Source organism: Botrytis fragariae (assembly GCF_013461495.1).
Source record: "Botrytis fragariae strain BVB16 chromosome Unknown tig00000797, whole genome shotgun sequence".
NCBI lineage: Eukaryota > Fungi > Ascomycota > Leotiomycetes > Helotiales > Sclerotiniaceae > Botrytis > Botrytis fragariae.
In genome coordinates, this window is record NW_023501013.1 from 474,849 (window position 1) to 495,586 (window position 20,738).

Sequence of the window (20,738 nt, forward strand, 5' to 3'; positions counted from 1 at the left end):
GAGCTAGACGATGTTGCCGACGAGCATTTACATAGAGTTGCGGGGTTCCATTTTTCTATTCTATATACACTTTTCTATTACCCGATCTATATTCTATGAGTTTTGCTTCTCTTCCAAGGACATTCGAAGAGTCATCTCAAGCCAGTTTTCAAATAGAATTACATTTCGGTATCTTACACTCTGCTTCTCTACCTCTCAGTCGTCACTTCAACACCTTCTCAATCTGCATCTTCCTCTCCTCAGCTTGTCTCTTCCTGATTCTATCCCTCCATCGAATCACTTCTGCACCAGCCATGCCCCCAACATATCCCGTAACATGCGATTGATAATCCAAGATTTGTTTGCCCGCAGCGCTGCTCGCTCTCCTCCAAGCCAAGACTTCCGACCCAAATAGCATTACTAGTGCTACCCATGAGGGGATCGATGGAGTGAGCCCAAAAAAGCTGATACCCTTGTCTCTTTTATACCACAAGTCTGCAGCCATAACACCACATACCGCACCGGAAGCACCAAGACCTGATGAAATAAAAGCACTTTTCCATACCCATCCTGCCATTGAAGCAAAAGAACATACAGCACCTATCGAGAAATACAGGGCGAGAAAATTGGCGCGACCAACTTCATCATGAAGATCAACTCCAAAAATGGCAAGAAAAACCATGTTCGGGAGGAAATGAGTGAAGGCTTGATGAGAAAAGACACCCCCAATCATTGATAATGCTCGAGGGTAGGCGGGGATAATCATAAAGTATTTGTTGAGCATTGTCCAACAAGGTGGCACACGCCAGAGGAAAAGCACCATAGTGTTAGCCAGGATGAGTGCAGAGACTGTGACAACCGCGGGTGGAATTTCTGGAAACATGCGAGAGTCTCGGAGAGGGGGTATGTAGAAATGTGCCAATGTACACGAGACACCCACTGTCAAGAGAACAACTAGAGCCGAAGGCCAAAGACGAGTAAAGGCAGAAAATTCGGGAATAACCTCAGGTACAGTTTCTTGAGCCTTTTTCTCAAAGTGTTTGAGCCAAGGATGTTCACCTTTTCGACGAAGTTCTACTCGTGATCTTGGTTTGACGTGATCTAATGTGCCAGTATTGTATCGTATCTCATCTGCTTGGCTCAACTCTTCTTGCTTCTTCTTCTTTTCTAAAGCGGCAGCTTTTGCTTGATTGGCTTTCCTGATGGCATCTAATCCACTATCACCATATACACTTTTTTTCTCTTCTGCTGGCGCATTCGAATCATTTGGCTTGTACATATTGAGATTGATTCTTCCCCCTCTCGTCACACCACCTCCAACATTAGGCACATATATCCCAATTCTTTTAGAGTCTGAAACGATTTCCCCCTCAATCTCGGCTAGTTCTTGTTCGGCTCGCAATGTTGCGTTCTCGTCCTCATCCACTGGAACATTCTTTCTTAACCATGCTAATGCGTTTTTCTGTGCAACTTCCTCCCAGTATGCTAAGGAACTAGGTTCTTCCGGATCTGGTAGCGTTCCCGCTACTCTTCGTCCATGTATAACTCTCAAAAATCGTTCTGCCGAATCTATATCCATTACACGTCCGAAAATCGCCTGGATTTCCTCCTCTGTAATTGGATCCTCTCGATAATCAAGACCCATTTGATCTTCATAGTCTGCTGGTAGTTGCTCATATCTTGTATATATTGGCTTTCCAAGCGTAGCTTTTGGAGATAATTTCTTCGAAGGCAATTCCCTGGACAATGTCGAATTCTTTGGAATCCTTGAAGCCCTTCGTTTCGAGGCATAAAACCTCTTCGAGCATCGTAACCCTAGTGCTCCTGACCAGCCACGGTTTTCAATTTCTAGTCTCCCTGCGCCTATACCCCTCCTTCGAAAAGGCGTCGAGGATATCGAATATGGTCGTATAGCTCCATGAGCGAGCCTCGAGGCTAAACCATCAATTGTACTACATGTTTGTAGAGTGACCCAAGTTTGTAAGCACGAACTGCGTGCTGCAGGCCAAAGACTATTCATCTTCAACTTCTTACTATAATGTCATACCTTGTTCTGAATCATTGGATGAGGGAACCCCGCTATGGTGCTCCTGTTCGCCATCGAATTTCCTGGAGATTGGATTTGGAGATCATAGAAAATATATGCGCACGGACCAATATGCGATAATTCCGCGCGGGCAGCTGTTGCCTCGACTTCAACCCCTCCATTCCTATCACTTATTACAATCTCTCAGACACATTCACCAATTCACGACATTACGAATAGTTACTTTAAACCTCAAGGATCTGAAGAGTGTTCAATTCTCTTGTTTATCGCTAAAGCAATCCCAGAGTTCACGACTTCAAACTTTAGGTACAGCCGCAACAGCTACAGACAACCCCTCTAACACCATCCACAAATTTAACAAATAATTCTCAAATCTACCCAAATATCAAGATGTCCGCCGACGCCCTCCCAATCTCCCCTGCCGCCTTCGCGGAAGCTCTCAAAGATCTCCCCATGTCTACCCTCCATCTCAAAGCTGCGGAACTACGTAATTCCATCGCACATCTCGATTATTCTAACGAAGAATTGAAACCTTTCGCTGAAGGGAGAGCTCCCGAATGTGTAGATGGAAAGGCAGATGAAGATTGGTATGTTGTGCTCCTTTGATTTATTTCCCAAAATTTACAAAAAGAAGAAGGTGATCCTATTAGAATTAGCTACTAATTGGCTCTAATAGTATTGACGCGATTCGCGAAAACGAAATTGTAATAGCCCGCATGGAAACCCGCATCTCACTTCTTCGCACAGAAATCGAAGCTCGAGGCGGAGTATGGGGCGAATATGAAGCTGGCGCCGAACCTAAGCCAGAAGAAGATGTATCATCTCCCGCTCCTGCGACAAACGGTACAACCACTGTGAATGAAGAAAGTAGGAGTAACCCTTGGGCCGATGGAACATTTACTACAGGACGAATTGTGGGAGGTGAAGTTGTGATGGATCCAACACCTGCGGCTACAGCCGCACCTACAACAGCGAATGGAGTCTCGGCGGCGAATGGAGTCACAACAAACGGAACCACAGCAACTACGAATACAGGAGGCAGATTGGACGATGAAGCTTTACGTCGAGCAATGGAATTACGGATGCGCGAAGATGCTGGTGCGGATGAGGAGGAAGGTATGCATTTGTGAGAGGGAAAATCACATCTCGTCTCACATTATACCTTTTGGTATTCTTGTGAAGATATTTGTTCGAGAAGGGCATCAAAACCATCGGCTATGAGGAAAGCTCTAAGAATAATCCTCGGAGGCCCTGCCGACTACCTTCGACTCGTTTTGGCACATTTCTACACCTCTCAACACCGCAAGATCAATTAAGGAGTCTCAACGACCGGAACATCTATTTACTCAACAATTATCCATAATTCAAACTAACACGATCTTGACGACCTCATACTCAACAATCAATCCCCTCAATACTGCGAGTCGAGTCGAAACTCGCCATAAAATAACAAAGCAAAGAAAGAAAACTATTGCAATTCAAAGGAGTCACTTGTAGTATCTAAGACGGGATATCTATTCATGGTATTCATCCCCTACCCGATGAGATGAGAAACGAGATAGATCAAGTCTACCATAGAAACTCAACTTGCTCCGAATCCATCCGCGCGAGAAGAAACAGCAAAGTCGATCTACACACCCCCTGATTTCTGCACAACTTCTCACTTACAACCCATCACATCACAAAATTAGCCCACACTCACAAAATCCAAATCTCAAATCTCACAAAAGTTCTTGCTCTAGTTTTTTTGCATCGGCGGCGTTGTAGATACCATTTCCTCTCCTCTCTCACGTCTTCATTATAATAGCCTTATAGAAGTATCAAAATTTCAATCTCAAGATCTAGCGAGTTAATTAGTTGGCTACCATAAAATCTCTTTCAATAAAAGCTTGAATTGATTTGGAAATGTGCAAATACAAAGATACAAAGGTGCAAAGACGTGACAAGTAATCCGTAGTAGATGATCAATTGAGCATCACGATTTATGCAATACCAATCAATACCAATGACAACAACAATAACAATAATGATAACGATACAATATTAACTAATTACAGATACAATGATCAAGAGAGAAGAGAGAGAGGAAAGAATCGCAATCCTGGTATCGAAGAATCCCCAACCCGTCCCATCCAGTCCATGGACATGGATATACTATTAACAACGTCCGCATCCGCCTTTCTGAAAACACATCGTAACCCTCGCTCATCTACTCAACAATCCATTTTCCCAGCATGCTCACTATTAATCAATTCCCTACCCACTCACCCTCCCCCTTCCCTCCCCAACTCCCAACCCACATAAAACCACACCCAAACCCTCTAAGCCTCCTCTCTCCCCGCACTCCCCCCCTCCCCGCAACAGAAGTCTTACTCTTCCTCTCCCTCAAGCTTCTCCTTCCCCAGCCCAACTCTTCCTCCCCTCCTCCACCACCAACGGCACCCCCTTATATCTCAAAACCGGCACGCTCATTCCATACGCCCTCGTTTTGCCCTCTGCATCATGCTGATCAATCTCCACTCTGACCACCACATCTAAACTTCCATCTGCGCTCTTGCCGTGATATTGCGGATCCGCTGCTTTATATGCGCTCCCTGCGCCCTGTTCTCCCTTGTGGAGGGGGGAGTGTCCATCTTTTGGTATTTCGGAGGCGGGGAGATCATAGGGTCCCGAGGAGGAGTCGATTGGTGTTTCTCCGTTTCCATTAGGGTGCGGAATGGAAGATGATGCCGAGGAAGGTGAATTTTCTGTAAGAACCGCCCAATTTCGACTTGGCATCGTAACGGTATTACTCTTACTACTTTTCCTTTCATCTCCTGGATCTCTATCAAAGAAACTCAACAGTGTCTCATCAGTCTCTTTATCTAAATGATGGATTTTATTTCTCTTGGCCAATAGATTCGCGACCGCTTGCGGAGGAGGCTTGTTGACAATTGCTGAAGAAATGATATTTGCCATATACTTGTAATCTGTTGAAACTGGAATTTTCAAATGGGGATTTGAGTAGAAGCGTCCAACGGCAGCGAGATGTACATCACCACCAAGAATGGTAATACGGACTGAGAACTCGGATGCGAGAGATTGAAGTTGTTTGACAATGTAGTGACGTTCTTTTTTGTGGGTATGTGCTGTGTAATGATCATCGAGGTCATCGAGAAGATCTACACTGCCATCGAAATGATTGAAGAAACTTCCGCCTGACAATATAAGTTAGTAATTAATATAGATAAATCGGTGTGTAAAATATCGCTAACCAAATCCAAATCGCTTATTCATAAATTTCAGTGGGCCCATTAAGGGGCTCGAAAAAATATTCTCTAGCCATGTCAAACGCTACAAATATTAGCATTAGAGCATGTTTAGATTGCGATCTCAGACTTACTGGGTAAGCGATAGGAATTCCGAGTAAGATAATAAGATGTTGAATAGAATTTGGAGAATCTTTTGCGGCTGCAAGTTCTTCTCTCAGACGATCGAAGATTTTCTTGTATGTCTCTGGATAGTTTACTTGATGGCGTGTACGCTAGATTAAAGATCAATATGTTACCGTTGTTGACAATTCTGACTACTTACTTCTGTTCTAGCATCAATACCAAAGAAAGCAACTCTTGCGCCCAATCTTGCATAGATGCTACGGGAGCGCTCTGCTACATATGGCTGCAAAAAATTAGCTTTATCTATAAGACAACGTGGAAGTACTTACGCCAGGGCTATCACCAATAATATAACTTGGATCAGAAACGTCATTCTCCAATACATATGTGTTTTCTATTTGACGTGGATCAATTCCGCCTCCATTCGCAGACATGGTCTGAGGTGCATCTGAAAAATGTTAGTATAGGACAAAACAATGATCAGGAGGACAACGCACCAGTTGTAAATGTAGATGCAGGAGGTGCAAGATGATGCTGGAAGAGTAAATAGTATTTATGAGCGACACCACCAATACCGCGGAAAACGGGACAACGCATAAATTCATCAACGTATGAACCAAAGCCATCAATGATCTGTAATAATTGATTAGTAATTAAATTTATCATGAGACAAAAGACACCTACATCATGATCATCCCAAAGATTGACTTGAGGGATCTTTCCATTCATCGCAGCAAAAGGTTCTGTGGAATACCTGCATCCTTGTTAACTTTCGTAGCCTAAATCTTCCACTCCAACCATTGACTTACCAGCGAATATAATTCTTGACATAATAATCATCGCAATCTCTCCTCAGCTGTTCGGGAAAAGGATATTCCCTTCTCTTGATAGGATTACCAATATCAGTCCAAGGTCTCAGAGGACCATTGACTCTAATTCCATCATTGTAAATTTGGTCTCCACCACCAAGCCTATCAAATGTTAGTCTGTACCAATCTCAAAATCGAGGATATTCCTACATAACATGGAAAGGAGCTTCCTCATGTTGTCGTGCAACATCTCTCCAGAGACAAGCACCACTATAAGCGTCCTCATCTGTTCCCACACTAAATCCATTACAAGAATGAAACATTATTCTCATACTCTCGGTAACCGCTGGTACGAAAAAGGTTTGTCTATCCGTTTTTCCTCCTTCAGCAAATGTGAGACCGGGAATTGTGTATTCGCATCGAAGTTCTTCTTGTAGCATTGGGACTTGGATATGGAATCTCCAGAAAGTATTCGCAACATCTGCGTAAAGCTTAACTCCTCTGATTTTGATTTCTTCCAAATCGCTGGAAGTATTGGACACTCCGTTCTGTGGTGGAATATTGCCATTTGATGCCGGTGTCGGGTTTACGTTCTCAGAATAATCTACCCCGTTAATAACTCCAGGCGCTTGATCATGACCATTCAATTGCTCATTCCCAGTGGCAATACCCGCTCCGTTACCATTTTGTGGGGCCTCTCTTCTCTCTTGAACCCGTAATCTCAATTCCGGTACCGCGTCTTCCCTAACCGTATGCGAATCAACCACAATTAACACACTCCCAAACCAAACATCGTTTTCCATCCGTCTATAATTTAGCAACGGACCACACTTAACTGTTGCTCCCGCGCCAGTTCTCTGCACCCCATTCACGGCATCTTTGTGTTCCAATTCCTCTTGTTCCCTCCTCGCAGCTTCAAGTTCCTCGGACTGCGCATTTCCAGCTAGTACAATTGGTCGATGCGGACTAGGTGAGCCTTTGCCTTGGACTCGCGATTTATTGAGAAAACTAGTCAAATCCTCTTTTTCATTTCTGCCGTCTGCTTCTCGAGCTCCAATGTTTGCATGATTGGAAAATGCGGTGGATTCCTGGTGGCGCCATGGATTCGAGGATGCGTGAGTATCGATATGCTCTTTTCCGTGAAGGAGATCGTCACGGTAGTGAGCTGCCATTGTTTATGGGAGCTGGGACTTCAGAAGCGGTGGAGTATGCGTGTTTTCTGTCGGTGATGTGCGCGAGGAAGAAGTAGAAGATTAAATTGTTGAACCTTTCTTACAGTAAATGGTACAGCCCGTCTGCGTTCCTACCAGTTGACCCAAATGCGCAATATAATGCTCTGTGCAACCTCGAATTACTCACTGAGTAGCTTCCCTCTGATCGCAATTAGGTAGGTGTAGGAATGTCAATTCACTCTCTCACAGGACATAGAATCGAAAACAAGATAGAAGTTTCTGCTTCCTGGAAAGCGAATGTCACCGTGGCAATGACAACAACAATTATCATTCATTTCTATCAAAAACAAGTTAAATTCTCACTTTCCCCAATTTCTCTTGGCTTATACAACGCCAAGAATGTAATCAAATACAAAGAAATTATATGGTGTACCTATCGCATCTGGTGGGGCTTAAAGTTCTCCATAAGAATCACGGACCAGCAGGGAAAGGGCGATCATTTATGTATGAAGTAACGAGTGAAGTATGTAAGAATCCTTGTATGAGTACGAATTTGATTAGAGTAGGAGATGCATTTCCTCGATTGGCCAATTGGAAGTGGTTTATTGTTTAAAGTTTGCCAATACATACTCCTCTTCTTTCCCTTGAAGCGGCTACATCAAATCGCATGAGGGACTTGCTATACTACACTATACTCGGGATCTAATATAGTCACGTACCTAGATACTCATTGCATCCACCTGCCAGAGTCTTCACACCGTACCTACATACTAGGACTTTCCTGAAACCTGCAAAACCACCGAGTCATTTCATTGGTGACAAATCGCAATATCACAATTCAATCCACCTCATCATCAATAAATGCACCATCACCCATACAATCATACCAGCTGAGATGCTCACACCAGCCACGACACCAGCCATCACACCAGCCATCACACCCGCCATCTTCAAAGATCTAATAACAAGCCGAAAAGTAGCGCATACGCTATTCTCACCTGTAGTTCACTAGTTCCAAGTCAACGATCGATTAGCTGACGCAGTCGATGAGGTAGTCTCCTTGGCACGGATGAAAGTAGCCTTATGAAGAGAATTCCATGAACTACATAATATCGTATTCGGATTTATACTTGGGTATGTATGTATGTATGTATGTATATATGTATGTATGTATTGTACTATTGGGATTGTTAATGATTATGAATCGCGGTGGGTTGGTGGTTGATGGTTCATGGTTTATCATTCTAATGATTATGGACATCGTTCCTGGGCATTGTGAGCTTGTTAGTGCTTGTTCAGACCTCTTCACCGTCAGTCTGTTCGATATTCGCACATACCACACTGCAATCATAATCATGGATCCCAAAAATCAACCCGCATATTAGCCATCCCACAAATCTCTATTTTGAATCAGTAGTGCGAGTAGAACTCAAGCAAAATGGTATTGAAACATCTCAAGCACAATTTTGACTGTAAACGTTGCGCGCTTCAATCGATACGAATCGAGTCGAGTCAAGTCTAACTCACCCTCATCCTCACAAACCACAAACCCTCGAAACCTCCACCGGTCTCGGTTGCACATTCTCATTCGCCTCATCCATATACCTATTCCCCAAATCCTTCACCTCCCTCTCCAATCCCTCCATACTCTCACATCCCAGTATCTTCACTCCATCCCCCTCCCCCTCCCCCTACCCTTTCCCACCCCTCATCAACAATTCCAACACCCTCAAAATCCACGTCCGACAAGTAAATTTCCCTTCATTCAGCGTCCCATCCAGACTTTTAAAAGCCTCATTCACATACCCCTCTTCCCCGTTCGGAATCAGCGCAATGTGAACAAGACAAACAAGAAGCGCTTCTTTCAGAATCCCTTTTGTGTTTCCATGGTCTACAGTCCAGCCTGCACCGAGATTTCGGACATGGTATTTAGGGCGGCCTTTTTGAGCGCTGTGGTGGAGGTAGAGTGCCCAGTGGAAGCCGTCGGGCTAGTTGGAGTATCCGCGGTTGAAGAGATGTAGAGTGCGTTGGGTTGGAGGGTAGTGAGGGACATGGTGGGAATTGTTGACATGGTTGGAATTGGGGTAGGATGGGAAGAATAGTTACAAGGTATGTTGTGAGTTTGACTGACGGTAGGATTCTGTGATGGGTATGTAGTCATGATTTTTTCTCTCGATCACTAATATATCAGATGGCGATACACTTGGTGATGAAAGATACTTTTATGAGTAGCCCTCCATAACATAGCTAATCATCAAAGAATTCTGAGATGAAAACGAATTTCCAAAAATATGCAAGAGAGATTCATCATGAAAGAACATATATAGAGTATTAATCACACGTGAATGATTACTCCCATTGCTTGTTCGCGATATTAAAGATGTCCATGTTCTAGCACAGTAAAAGCACATCATTATATCTCTTCCTCGCAACAATCGTGATCTCCCATGATCTTCATCCAAGTTCATAGATAAATCAACACTACTAGGTACTCACAATCCCAATACTATTTCTTCGCCCGAGTCCATCATATATTAATTCGGCGATTCCATGATTTCAATTATGATCATCTATCTATATAAATACACATCCATCTATACCGAATCCTCACACCCTTATTCATCAACATCACCATCATCATCATCATTATCATTATCATCATCAAATAATAACAAAATAAACCTCTCCCCCTCCCTCAAAAAACACCACCAAATCCCATCAATCCTCTTCACAATTAATGATACCTAGGTATCTAATAGAATCCGATTAAGATCTCAGAAATACAACAGAGTAGTTGTATCATCATTTCATATCATAATAACCAAAAAAAAACATTATCAAAAATAAATTTTAATAATCCTAGGTAGGTATCTGAGTAGAGGAAAGTAAGAATGAAAATTATTAGCAGGTGTTTAGGTGTAAGTTCCTGAAGTTTCAACATCAAAAATTCAAAAACTAGCTAGTACTCACTTGAGGTACCTGACTCCCTAGTATCCCGTTCAGATACCTTATTATGAGGGTGATTGAAACCATTACTCACACCTCTATACGATCAGACCAATCATCATGGATTGACTAGATAGCCAAAAGATGTTTAGGAAAGAAATTAACAACCTAGACGGCATGGAACTAAATGAACGGAACTCGCTCGTGTACATATACATACATACTAGGTACCGGCTGGGACTGGCTGGGACTGGCGGGGACTGGGACTCAAGTCAGCCGATCAAAATGCAACGGTTCCAAACCAGAACTCCGGATTGTGTGTGGTTACACGGCATGTGTTGTGACAACCCGGCTCGAGTCTGGGTAGAGAGGTAGAGAGGTAGAGAGGTAGAGAGGTACTGGAATAGAAGGTGTGGGAGGTTGTGATTTGGAATCGATACCGCTTTTGTAGGTATGATATGCGGATCATCAATTGCAATTGCGGACAGATTGTGGGCAGAAAATTGGATTTTATCTCTAGGTGCTGGTGGCATATCTTACCCATCTGTCTATCTATCTATAATATCATAAGCGCAATAAGAAACCCATCTGTCTATCCATCTCTAGGTACCCTCAAACAGCACCTCCTAGTAAAGATGAACCCAAACCCTTAAAAGATCTTCATCCTGTGTTTAGTTTCGAGTTTCGAGAGTTTCGAGTTTCGAGTTTCAAAAGCGGATACAAATATGGAGAGGAACCTGTTCAGGGTCCACTCCATATTTTCATTCATTTCTTGATTGCTGATTATTGATTAGGGGTCTCTGCGCTGGGAGTTTGAGATGGAGGAAAAGGGCAGGTGAGTGTGCGTACGGACTACGGAGTATGCATTGCGCGGGCTTGGGAGGGACGTGATACGGAGATGGGTACTTGCTACTCGGTATGTTTTCTGAGCAAACATCTGGCTAGGCTGTAGGTCGGTGGATGGGCGGGATTCTGTGGGGATAGATGGGTCGGGGGATGGGTAGGTGGGGGATTGCGTTTTGAATCCTCGTCTGAAGGGTTGAGGAATGGGGGGATTGATCATCTCGATTGTTTGGGCAGAGTGATGATGGGAATGGAGATATGTCAGATATGTACCGGTAGAGCAGGAGAAGTAGGTATCAATACGAAAGAATTGAATGTTATAATTCTCATTTTGTTTCTCAACGCCATACAACACAATATACAACACTACACACAGCAACAACTCAAATTTAGCCTCGGATCTCACCTCTCATTCATAAAAACACAGCAGACCTTTGCCCCCTCCCTCGTGGCGATGGTAACATTATATGGGGCAGCAAGGGGGATAAGCAAGGGGGAATTTGAGAATTGAGAATAATGTACCCCAGTTCATTCCTTGCGATGGAGTACCAAGTATATACCGCACCTAATCGGACGGGCGAGTTGAAACCAATTTCCCGTCTTGTATGGAGGAGACGTTCTGAGCGTGGTTGTATGTGGTTGTTTCCCCATCCTTCATGCTCAAGAAGGGTGGATTGATTGACTGATCGATTGATTGATTTGATGATATGAGTTTGATTATCCCCAGTGAAATGAGATACATTTCACAATTGATCATCAGAGCGATAAAATATGCTGAGAAACATAACTACCTAGGTAGGTATCTCCTAGATTGCATCTCGTTTCTCCGTACTAAACTAGATCTCAATCGCTGGGCCGTTTAATCAACCCCTGGTTATCGATAAAGGGATTCATCAACTCAATCATTTATTCAATCAATCAATCAATCAATCATTCATTCATTCATTCATTCGTATTATGATATGCCCAAGGTAGTATGTGTGACTAAAAAGATATTGGAATCCTTTTACATATCATACCATCCATCCATACCATCCATACCGACCTTTCATCCAAACCTCAATTAAGAAGTGCATACAAAATACGAACTTGGTCTTGTCAATTGAATCTCTGACATCACTTCCAATACGATTCCTTCATATTATCCTTCTGTCTTCTTACTTGTTCTTCACTTCCAATCAATTAAACCAATATCGAAAAGACACATACCACGAAAGTCTTATCATACCCCATTCAAACCCAAACTTGGAGACTATCTGGAATAGAGACCATCAACATCACCATCACCATCACCATCACCAGCACCACATCCCATCCCATCCCATCTCATCCCTTCCGCTTGGACTCGAAGAAATATCAAAATAGAAATCACCGAGTACAACAAAAGAATTCAAACTACCCAAGTACTTATAATTAGCCAGTCTAATCATTTGTTACACCATTGTCATTGTCGATCCTTCAAACTATAACTTCCTACAATTCTATATTTGTTACCAAGGTTCCCATTCAATTGGTGCTGGAAAATTCAATTGATGACTGTGGATTAAGATTGGCTACTTCATCAACCTACCAGCCACGAAAGCCACCAATCATACCTTTCATCCCTCTATACCGTTCATACGAGTCTCCATTTCTTGGGAATCTTAACTCAAACTCAATATTTACTTGCATATTCAATCCCCAAAACTCACTTTAAGCAATACTTCTCAGGGTATCATCGAAAAGGATCCATCCCATCCCGCATATTTCAGACCAGCATTTTCCTAGTTGAGGATCCTCCCATTCGAAACAAGCCGCAACCACAGAATGAGTGAACTGCGCAACGTCACCTTTATGCGTTAAACTTTTCCTACCATCATCTCCTCATTTCACAATTCTATAGACGCTTTTTCTCCTTTCACCATATCAAAGAATTGAGAAATCATGTCTATAGATGTTGCTCTACAATCCGTTGCATTCTATGTGTTGTCCTGCGCTACGTGCGCCAAGATTAGCCATAGAAGGAAAGCCAAAGAACAAGCGAAACGAGAACGAGTCGAAAAACATGCATTGGAAACCGAACAACCGGGCCTGTATAGGCATCCTTCCCCATTCTCGACGAATCCGTATTGGACAGAGGAAATCATGATGGGGCCCGGTCCACCGAATAAAAAAGGAAACAAGAAGGATAAGAATGGAAGTCAGAGAGGATTGAATACAGCAGGTCAAGGAAGTAGTTATGCGAGTAGTGCAGGGATGAGTACGGATACAGGTAGTAGTCCTACGGTTGTGGAAGAAGGATCTCGAATATCCGGAGAGGGGTGGAATAGGAAACGATATCAACGAGAAGATGAGCAACTTTGGGGGAGGGAAACTTATGGACCGGGTCATAGAATTATGGATGCAATTACAAGAGCTTCAGAATCTGCGGGGAGAATGTTCAATATGGATGGGAGACCTAGTAGTAAACATGGATCGGATGGAAATCCAGAGTCGTATTATATTGCGAGGAACCCGCCAGTTAACGACTTACACCCACCAATTGTCAGTACCGCACCAAGGAGTAGAGAGGAAACAAGATGGATGATACAACCACCTCCTTCGGCCAAAGTAATGGAGGGTAAGGAGAGAGTAGTCAGTACTAGTAGGAATCGAGCGGGCAGTCATGGGAGTAGTCGAAGAGGTACAGAAGGTCAACCACTAGGACGAATCGTCACGGAAAAACTCATCGATGCCAAAGTCCAACGTGGAGAAACTCCTTCCAAATTAGAAATCCGATCTTTCACAAACAGAGGTCAACACGATCGAAACAGAAGTTCATCGATAGATTCCTGCAGCTCTTCAGATGGATACACAACGAGACGATCGAGAAAACCATCTCCAATCACGGTTCCCAAAGCTGGAAGTAGTAAACCCCGTGGAAAAGCAGAGCACATCCCTATACGAGACTCGGAAGTGGCAACAGAAATGCGGGAAACAAATGCGAATGGGAGACCTCTTCTAGCGACCATTGTTAGCTCGTCAAATGTGGTTCCTCAGTTACATAAGAGTCAAAGTACGGATTTGCCATTGAGAGAATTGTTGGGATCGACTACTGGAAATGGAAATGGAAGTGGGAATTCGTGGATGAATGCAAGAGAATACAGAGCTGCGGCTGCTAGTGAACCGCTTCCGGAAACGAAGAGAGAGGTGGCTATGACAATGAATGAGGGGAAATCGTCAAAGCCGGAACATGTGGAGGGATGTCCTAGGCATGGTGATTTACAGGCATAAATGTCACTTTCTTGGGGACATGATGGGAAACCCATACATGATTATGATTGTCGCCTCACTCCAGCGTTAATTTCTTATGTTCTCTTTTTGTTTTACTTTGTTTCTATGCTTGGGGGATAGTGGTTCCACTTTTCAAGCCAAATTTTGTCCGTTTTCATCCGATTTCATAATTGTTGGATTTAGCATATCGAAATCATTGGTCTTGATTGGCATTGGTTTGAGTATTGGACAAGGGAAAAGGCGTTATAAAATTTTCGGCCAGGGAATACATACGTCTTGGGCTTGGTAGCGAAAAGAATGGTGTATAGGTGTTTGGGGATTTGAAGATTTGTTTACTTGATTGTTTTCTTTCTGTGTTTATATTTGTGTTTGTTTATGGGGAGTTTTCTCTTCGTCTTTCTTTTCACTTTCTTGGAGATAGGATGGCGTTTAGCATTCTGGCGGGCGGCAAGCGGACTTGGTCGGTTTGGGGTGGGAGTGAGGATGGGCGTTGAAAAGGGGTTTTGGGAGTTTATGGATGGATGGTATTGGTGTTTTTCATGAGGTTTGGAGGGGCTGTGGGGAGGGGAGGGATGTGTATATGCATTTTGATGTGGTTATGATTTGTGAGATGTGCTTTTGAGAAGATCTGAGGAACTGGATTGATAAGGGGAAGGGGAGGGGGAAGAGGAAGGAGAAGAGGGTGAAAGAGGAAAGGGGAATGATGAGTTTGTTTGAGTTGAGTTGAGTTGAGTAAAAGAATGAGGAGGAAGAAAAACGAAGGAAGAATAAAAGAAAAGGAGGGAAGGTACGAGAGGATAAAGGAGAATAGGAGAACAGGGGAATAGGGGAGCCGAAGAAATTCAACGCAAATCAAATTACATTAAATCAAGAAAATCAAAACAAATGAAAACAAAACAATTCAAATCATATTACATTGTTTTATCCATCTGTATCATATATGTGAATTCAAATCTCAATGTAAAGTCGATGTGAATTTTAATAATTGATTAGTTTAGTAGATTAAGTAGATTAAGTAGATTGAGTAGATTGAGTAGATTGAGTAGATTGAGTAAATTGAGTAAATTGAGTAGATTGAGTAGATTGAGTAGATTAAGTAGATTGACTAGATTGAGTAGATTAAGTAGATTGAGTACATTAAGTAGATTGAGTACATTAAGTACATTAAGTACATTGACTAGAATACAATGGAATTGAATTGAATTGATATTAACCCAGATAAATAATATAAGTTACCAATGATGAAATATATAGAGTCTATATATATATATATATATATATGTGTGTGTGTGTGTGTTTGTGTATGTGTGTGTGTATATGTATGTGTATGTGTGTATCCACCTATCTCCACGAGTACAGACAGGTACATGCACAGATAGTCTGTTGCTTTTCTGGTGGATGAGTGAGTGAGTGAGTGAATGAATGTATAAATAAAGTGTTATTAGTTTTGTGAGTTGGATGTTATAGGTTATAAGTCATAGATCGTAGGTTATAGGTTATAAGTTAATTCGGTTCTAGTATTCAAGTCGTAGAGGATACTTATGGATGGAATATGGATGGAATATAGAATGTGTATTTGGGGATTGGGGGATTGGGGGATTTAAGTAACCAGGGAGATGTAAACTTAAGATATTGGAGTGTGTATTATCGAGTGTATATTATCGAGTGTGTATTATCGAGTGTATATTATCAAATACTCACCTCAAATACCCACCTCAAATACTCACCTCAAATACCCACCTCAAATACTCACCTCAAATACTCACCTCAAATACCCACCTCAAATACCCACCCACCTACCTATATACCTCATCCCCAGATTCCCAAAAGAAACATCGTTTATCCTATTCTCTTCTACACTTTTCTCCTTTCTCCTTCCCTCGCCTATTCTTCTCTTCATCTTCTTCACTTCCCTCGCCTATTCTCCTTCCCCTTCTTTTTCTACTCTTCCTCCTCCCCTCAAACATCCCTGAAGTTCCTCCAGAAAGAATGAAAGAAATGAAAAAGTCAAATACCTACACGCCCACGTACCTACCTAGCCTACATAGTACTTCACCCATCCAATCCGCTTCGAAGTTCAGTACTCATTTCACCGACCCGCTTAGTATTTCCACCACACACCTTCTGCACATACCCATCCAATCCATTTCAATCTACTTCAAAGTTTAAAGCTCAATCCAGATTCCATCTATCTCTTTAATACCTCCCTCATAGTATCACCCTTACAGCATCACCCTCACAATATCACCCTCACAATATCACTATCACCATCACCCACCACCCCATCAGAAAAGAGGAGAAACCCCAATGAATCCCTCTCACGATATAAAATTACAACAATATATCCGATTTCTCTCATAAGTAAATAGTTCAGACACTCGCATTCTCACTCTTATTTCCATCTCAATATCCAATACTCTTAACAGACATTCGTAACAGAAAGACTCCATTGATATATTTATTCTCCACTGATATTCTCTACCCCAATTCCCATTCTTATCTCCAACTCTCTTCAAGCGGATTCACATTCAACCTCCCACATCCCACATCGCAACTCCCAACCCAGCCCAATCCACAGATAGGTAGGTAGATAGATAGGTATACAAATCACGCATGCTATCCTGTCTTCTTATACAATGTATACACAAGCCCTCTCTCACACCTCTACTTCTCTGCTTATTGTTCTACCTCCGGCCCCAGCAATCCAATCAGATTCAATCCCATCCCATCCAACGATGGCATATAAATCGATACTAAAAAATCAAAGACAAAAAGAATAACGCCAAACGCTCGCTGTATGAAACAAACGCATACACAAAATTTTGCCATTCCGAATCCTGAAATGTTGAATCTCGAATCATCATTATCCTGATTCTCGATTCAAACATTGATATAATATTTGTATTTCCCACTAAACCATTTCTCTTTCCTTCGCCTCCTCAGTCCCCTATTTCCCATCCGCCATCTTCCTACTAGCTTTTTTAATAATGTTCGCTGTCTTCTCCACCAATTCCTTTGCTAGCCCCCAATCTCCCACCTCGACAGCATCGCGGATAGCAGGGAAAAATGCCTCATCGTATCCAGACCAGAGTTGTGGGCCAAAGATTACATGTTTGAATTGTGTTCGGTTGGGAATCTATGTGAAGATGTTAGTAGATGATATCGATGAGAGGATACGGGGAAGAGGGGGAACTCGAGAGGAGATAAGAAGGGACAAAGAGGAAACCCAAAGCAAAGAAAAAACATACCCCACCACCTTCCTCCAAATCCAAAAGATGCGTTTCGAAATTCGCCATTCGAGTATTATGACTCTTCCTATGACTTGCCAATCCCGGACTTTCAAATCCTCCACTTCCCAATACCAATCCATCCCATTCCAATTCAAACTTTTCAAACCGTCTCGAATCTTGCGCAAATTGTAATGCTGCTTCCCTTAATGGTTCTGTTGACCAAGGTACATTACCAGCTTGATTTGGTCCTTTTGATTCTGCCCAATTTTCCAATTCCATTACCCATTTAGTAACCGACGCAGAATATGCTCTAATATCAAACGGCAGAACCGCTCTATCGCAGAATTCAAGAATAAGAAGGGCCCATACTTGAGCTAAAAGTTTATGGTACTGAAAACCAGGATCTCCTTGACTGGCCATCCATTCAAAGTTATCATACGCAGAATGATAAGGATAAGCCGGTCCCTCGAATCCAAAATCCAAAGAAGAAGTTCCTGCCATATCTTGGAACGCGACATAATCACTTCCGGCACCTAGACCATCTAATTGGGCTTTCCTTTCATCCCAGAGTTGTCTTAGTGTTGCGTTTTTAACAGGATCAGTTGTGCGATCTAGAACTCTAAGAAGTGCTTTCTTGAAAACTGGACTTCCAGCGGCTCTGAATGTGTCGCCACCAACTGCTACATCAACGTTCAAGTAAACAAATGCATCTTTACGTAATTTCTCCATGTTCTTTTCAACATGTTCCGTAGATCCGATGAGATTGTATTCCTCACCATCCCAAGATGCGAATTCGATAGTACGTTGTGGACGCCAACCTCGTGAAACAAGATCACCAAAGATATGCATAACTTCGAGGAAAACCGCTGTACCTGAACCGGGATCTGTTGCACCAAAAACCCAAGCATCACGATGATTACCAACAATGATAGATTTCTCCTTTTGTTCAACACCGGTGATTTTTCCCAAAACATTCCAAATTGGTTGTTGCTCAACTTCATCCTGTTCATTAACAAGATGAACTTTGGGAGTTGAAAGATTTCCAGACCAATATTTAACATCAGGAACTGCACCCTGCCAATCTGGAGGACATTCTATCCCAAATCCCTGAATGGATTGTAAAAGCCTTTGTGCATCTCCCCACGAGATTGGAATACTAGGGATACTAGTCAATCCTGGATTGTTCTCTTTCGATACCCGTTTCGCTCCTTTTACGCTTGCCCATCCAGGTGTGAGAACATCTCCAACTACCCAGCTCATTAAGCTGACTGCGCCTCGTTGAACTCCATCTTTGGGCATATATCGACCATTGGGGGCGGTATCACCTAAAGTAAATCCATCATCTGCAGGATCACTGTACATTATCACAGCTTTGAAACCCCAAGGCTCCGCAGCCTTGACCTTCAAAGCTCTGTCTCCTTGTGTACCATAATATCTGACCAAAGCAATTGCCCCTCTCGTATCAATTCCACCGTCGTAAAAGGTTTTGTAATCGGCTTGTGAACCATAATTACAGTATATCAATGGACCTGTAACATCTCCTGCTTTCGAATGTCCATGAAAAACCGGTGTTTGTTGTCTCGGTGGGTTTGTATAAAGTTGCGGCTCATCAATCTTTGCCTGCCAAATCGGATTCCCATCTTCGCCAAGTAATTCGATTTTTCTTCCTCCCTCCTTTGGATAATTCAGATAAACTCCATATTCATCCATCTTTACGTCCTCCAATCCATTCTTCACCATAAGTTCTTGAACGATCTCTGCCAAAATATAATCTCCCTCCGTACCTGCCAAATGATCCGTCTCCGTAATTCTATTCATCCATCTCATAATTCTCTCTTCCGAAACACTTTCCTGCACAAATATCCTTACGCTCTCCGCAGGGAACATCTGTCCTCCAATCCTATTCGCCGCATTCGAAAACAGATCACTCATAAACAGCAAGTAAACCACTGCCATAACGAGCAGTATTGCGAAAATCCTCCCAATCACTATACAAAAATTCGCATCGATCTTTGGCCAACCAATCCTCCGTATCCAAGGTATTCGCGACGATAATGATGCAGAAAGACTCGACATTCGTTTCCCCCACGTCGATTGTTCGGTTTGCGGATCTTGTATTTCCATTTCTTCCATCTCTCTACGCACTTCATCATCATCGTCACTTTCGCGTTCTCCATGTTGATTTAGAAACGTATCTTGTTCCGTACTGCCTCGATTTGAAATGCCATCTTCGGTGGGAGGAGGGCGATAACCAGCTCTGCGAGTAGGAACTGGAATTCTGGCACCGATATCAGGGCCCAACAGACCTTCTCTTTCGGTGGGATGTGCAGTTTCATTCGAGGAATCGGAACGGGAGATTATGGGTGTTGAGCTCTGAGAGGATTCGCCGATGGCTTCGGAGTAGGTGGGTATGGGGAGAGATTCGTAGATGTGCTTTTCGTCCGGCATTGTGAAAGTTGTGCCAATTTGTTAGATATGGAAGAGGAAGATACCACTTCTCTTGGTGGTTGAGTTTGTGTGCTAGCGATTGATAATGTTGTCAATTGATAAGGTTGCGAATACGAAGGGCGGCCGTATAGAAGGACAATGGACGTCTTGATAGATCTCTAAATATTAATGTCCTTTCGAACTCCTTGATTCACAAAGTTCTCCAAAAGAATTATGAATCCCTCCAGTGGTTCTTTTTAATTTCAGGCCAGCTGTTGTTTCAATACTTATTGTATGATCTCGAAGTTTCAAAGTATTGTGAATTTCTTTGGTGGCTTGAAAGTTGAAGCATATTCGAAAGTCAATGGGTTATCTGCGACACAGACAATCACGGACTCTCATTATCAAGGGATTCGCGTCTTCGGTAACCTTCCCCTGTCGATAAATCCACCAGTGATTTAGATCTGCAAGAATACGGAGAAGGGCATATGTAAGATTATGAAACGGTTTATGATAAGAACCTAGCAATATATCTATGCAAAAGGACTAATGAAGCATTACAATTCAAGATTCAAGATCTAGATGTTGAAGAGACGGTCTCTATGCCTTGAATTGTGAATAAACTTAGTTACTATATTCTGTTTAGCCAAGCACATCAT

General features: G+C 42.6%; 5 protein-coding genes across 5 annotated transcripts; 2 read left to right on the plus strand and 3 right to left on the minus strand.

Moving 5' to 3' along the window:
- Window positions 1-202: 202 nt before the first annotated feature.
- Window positions 203-1,999, minus strand: Bfra_010514 (putative rhomboid family protein; the record flags this gene model as incomplete). Its single annotated transcript, XM_037340845.1, has 1 exon — window positions 203-1,999. The coding sequence occupies one exon, from the start codon at window positions 1,997-1,999 to the stop codon at window positions 203-205; it is 1,797 nt and encodes a 598-aa protein (XP_037186488.1).
- Window positions 2,000-2,416: 417 nt separating this feature from the next.
- Bfra_010515 (uncharacterized protein) lies at window positions 2,417-3,156 on the plus strand (the record flags this gene model as incomplete). Its single annotated transcript, XM_037340846.1, has 2 exons — window positions 2,417-2,613; window positions 2,703-3,156. 2 exons carry the CDS (start codon window positions 2,417-2,419, stop codon window positions 3,154-3,156), a joined length of 651 nt encoding a protein of 216 aa, XP_037186489.1.
- Window positions 3,157-4,411: 1,255 nt separating this feature from the next.
- On the minus strand, window positions 4,412-7,381 carry Bfra_010516 (putative transcription factor protein; the record flags this gene model as incomplete). The annotated part of the gene is made up of 9 exons (XM_037340847.1): window positions 4,412-5,223; window positions 5,281-5,359; window positions 5,409-5,549; window positions 5,600-5,683; window positions 5,730-5,848; window positions 5,898-6,033; window positions 6,085-6,154; window positions 6,210-6,371; window positions 6,420-7,381. 9 exons carry the CDS (start codon window positions 7,379-7,381, stop codon window positions 4,412-4,414), a joined length of 2,565 nt encoding a protein of 854 aa, XP_037186490.1.
- A 5,712-nt stretch (window positions 7,382-13,093) lies between these two features.
- On the plus strand, window positions 13,094-14,422 carry Bfra_010517 (uncharacterized protein; the record flags this gene model as incomplete). The annotated part of the gene is made up of 1 exon (XM_037340848.1): window positions 13,094-14,422. The coding sequence occupies one exon, from the start codon at window positions 13,094-13,096 to the stop codon at window positions 14,420-14,422; it is 1,329 nt and encodes a 442-aa protein (XP_037186491.1).
- Window positions 14,423-17,369: 2,947 nt separating this feature from the next.
- Bfra_010518 (putative glutamate carboxypeptidase protein) lies at window positions 17,370-20,100 on the minus strand (the record flags this gene model as incomplete). Its single annotated transcript, XM_037340849.1, has 2 exons — window positions 17,370-17,558; window positions 17,671-20,100. The coding sequence occupies 2 exons, from the start codon at window positions 20,098-20,100 to the stop codon at window positions 17,370-17,372; spliced, it is 2,619 nt and encodes an 872-aa protein (XP_037186492.1).
- Between the last annotated feature and the right edge of the window lie 638 nt (window positions 20,101-20,738).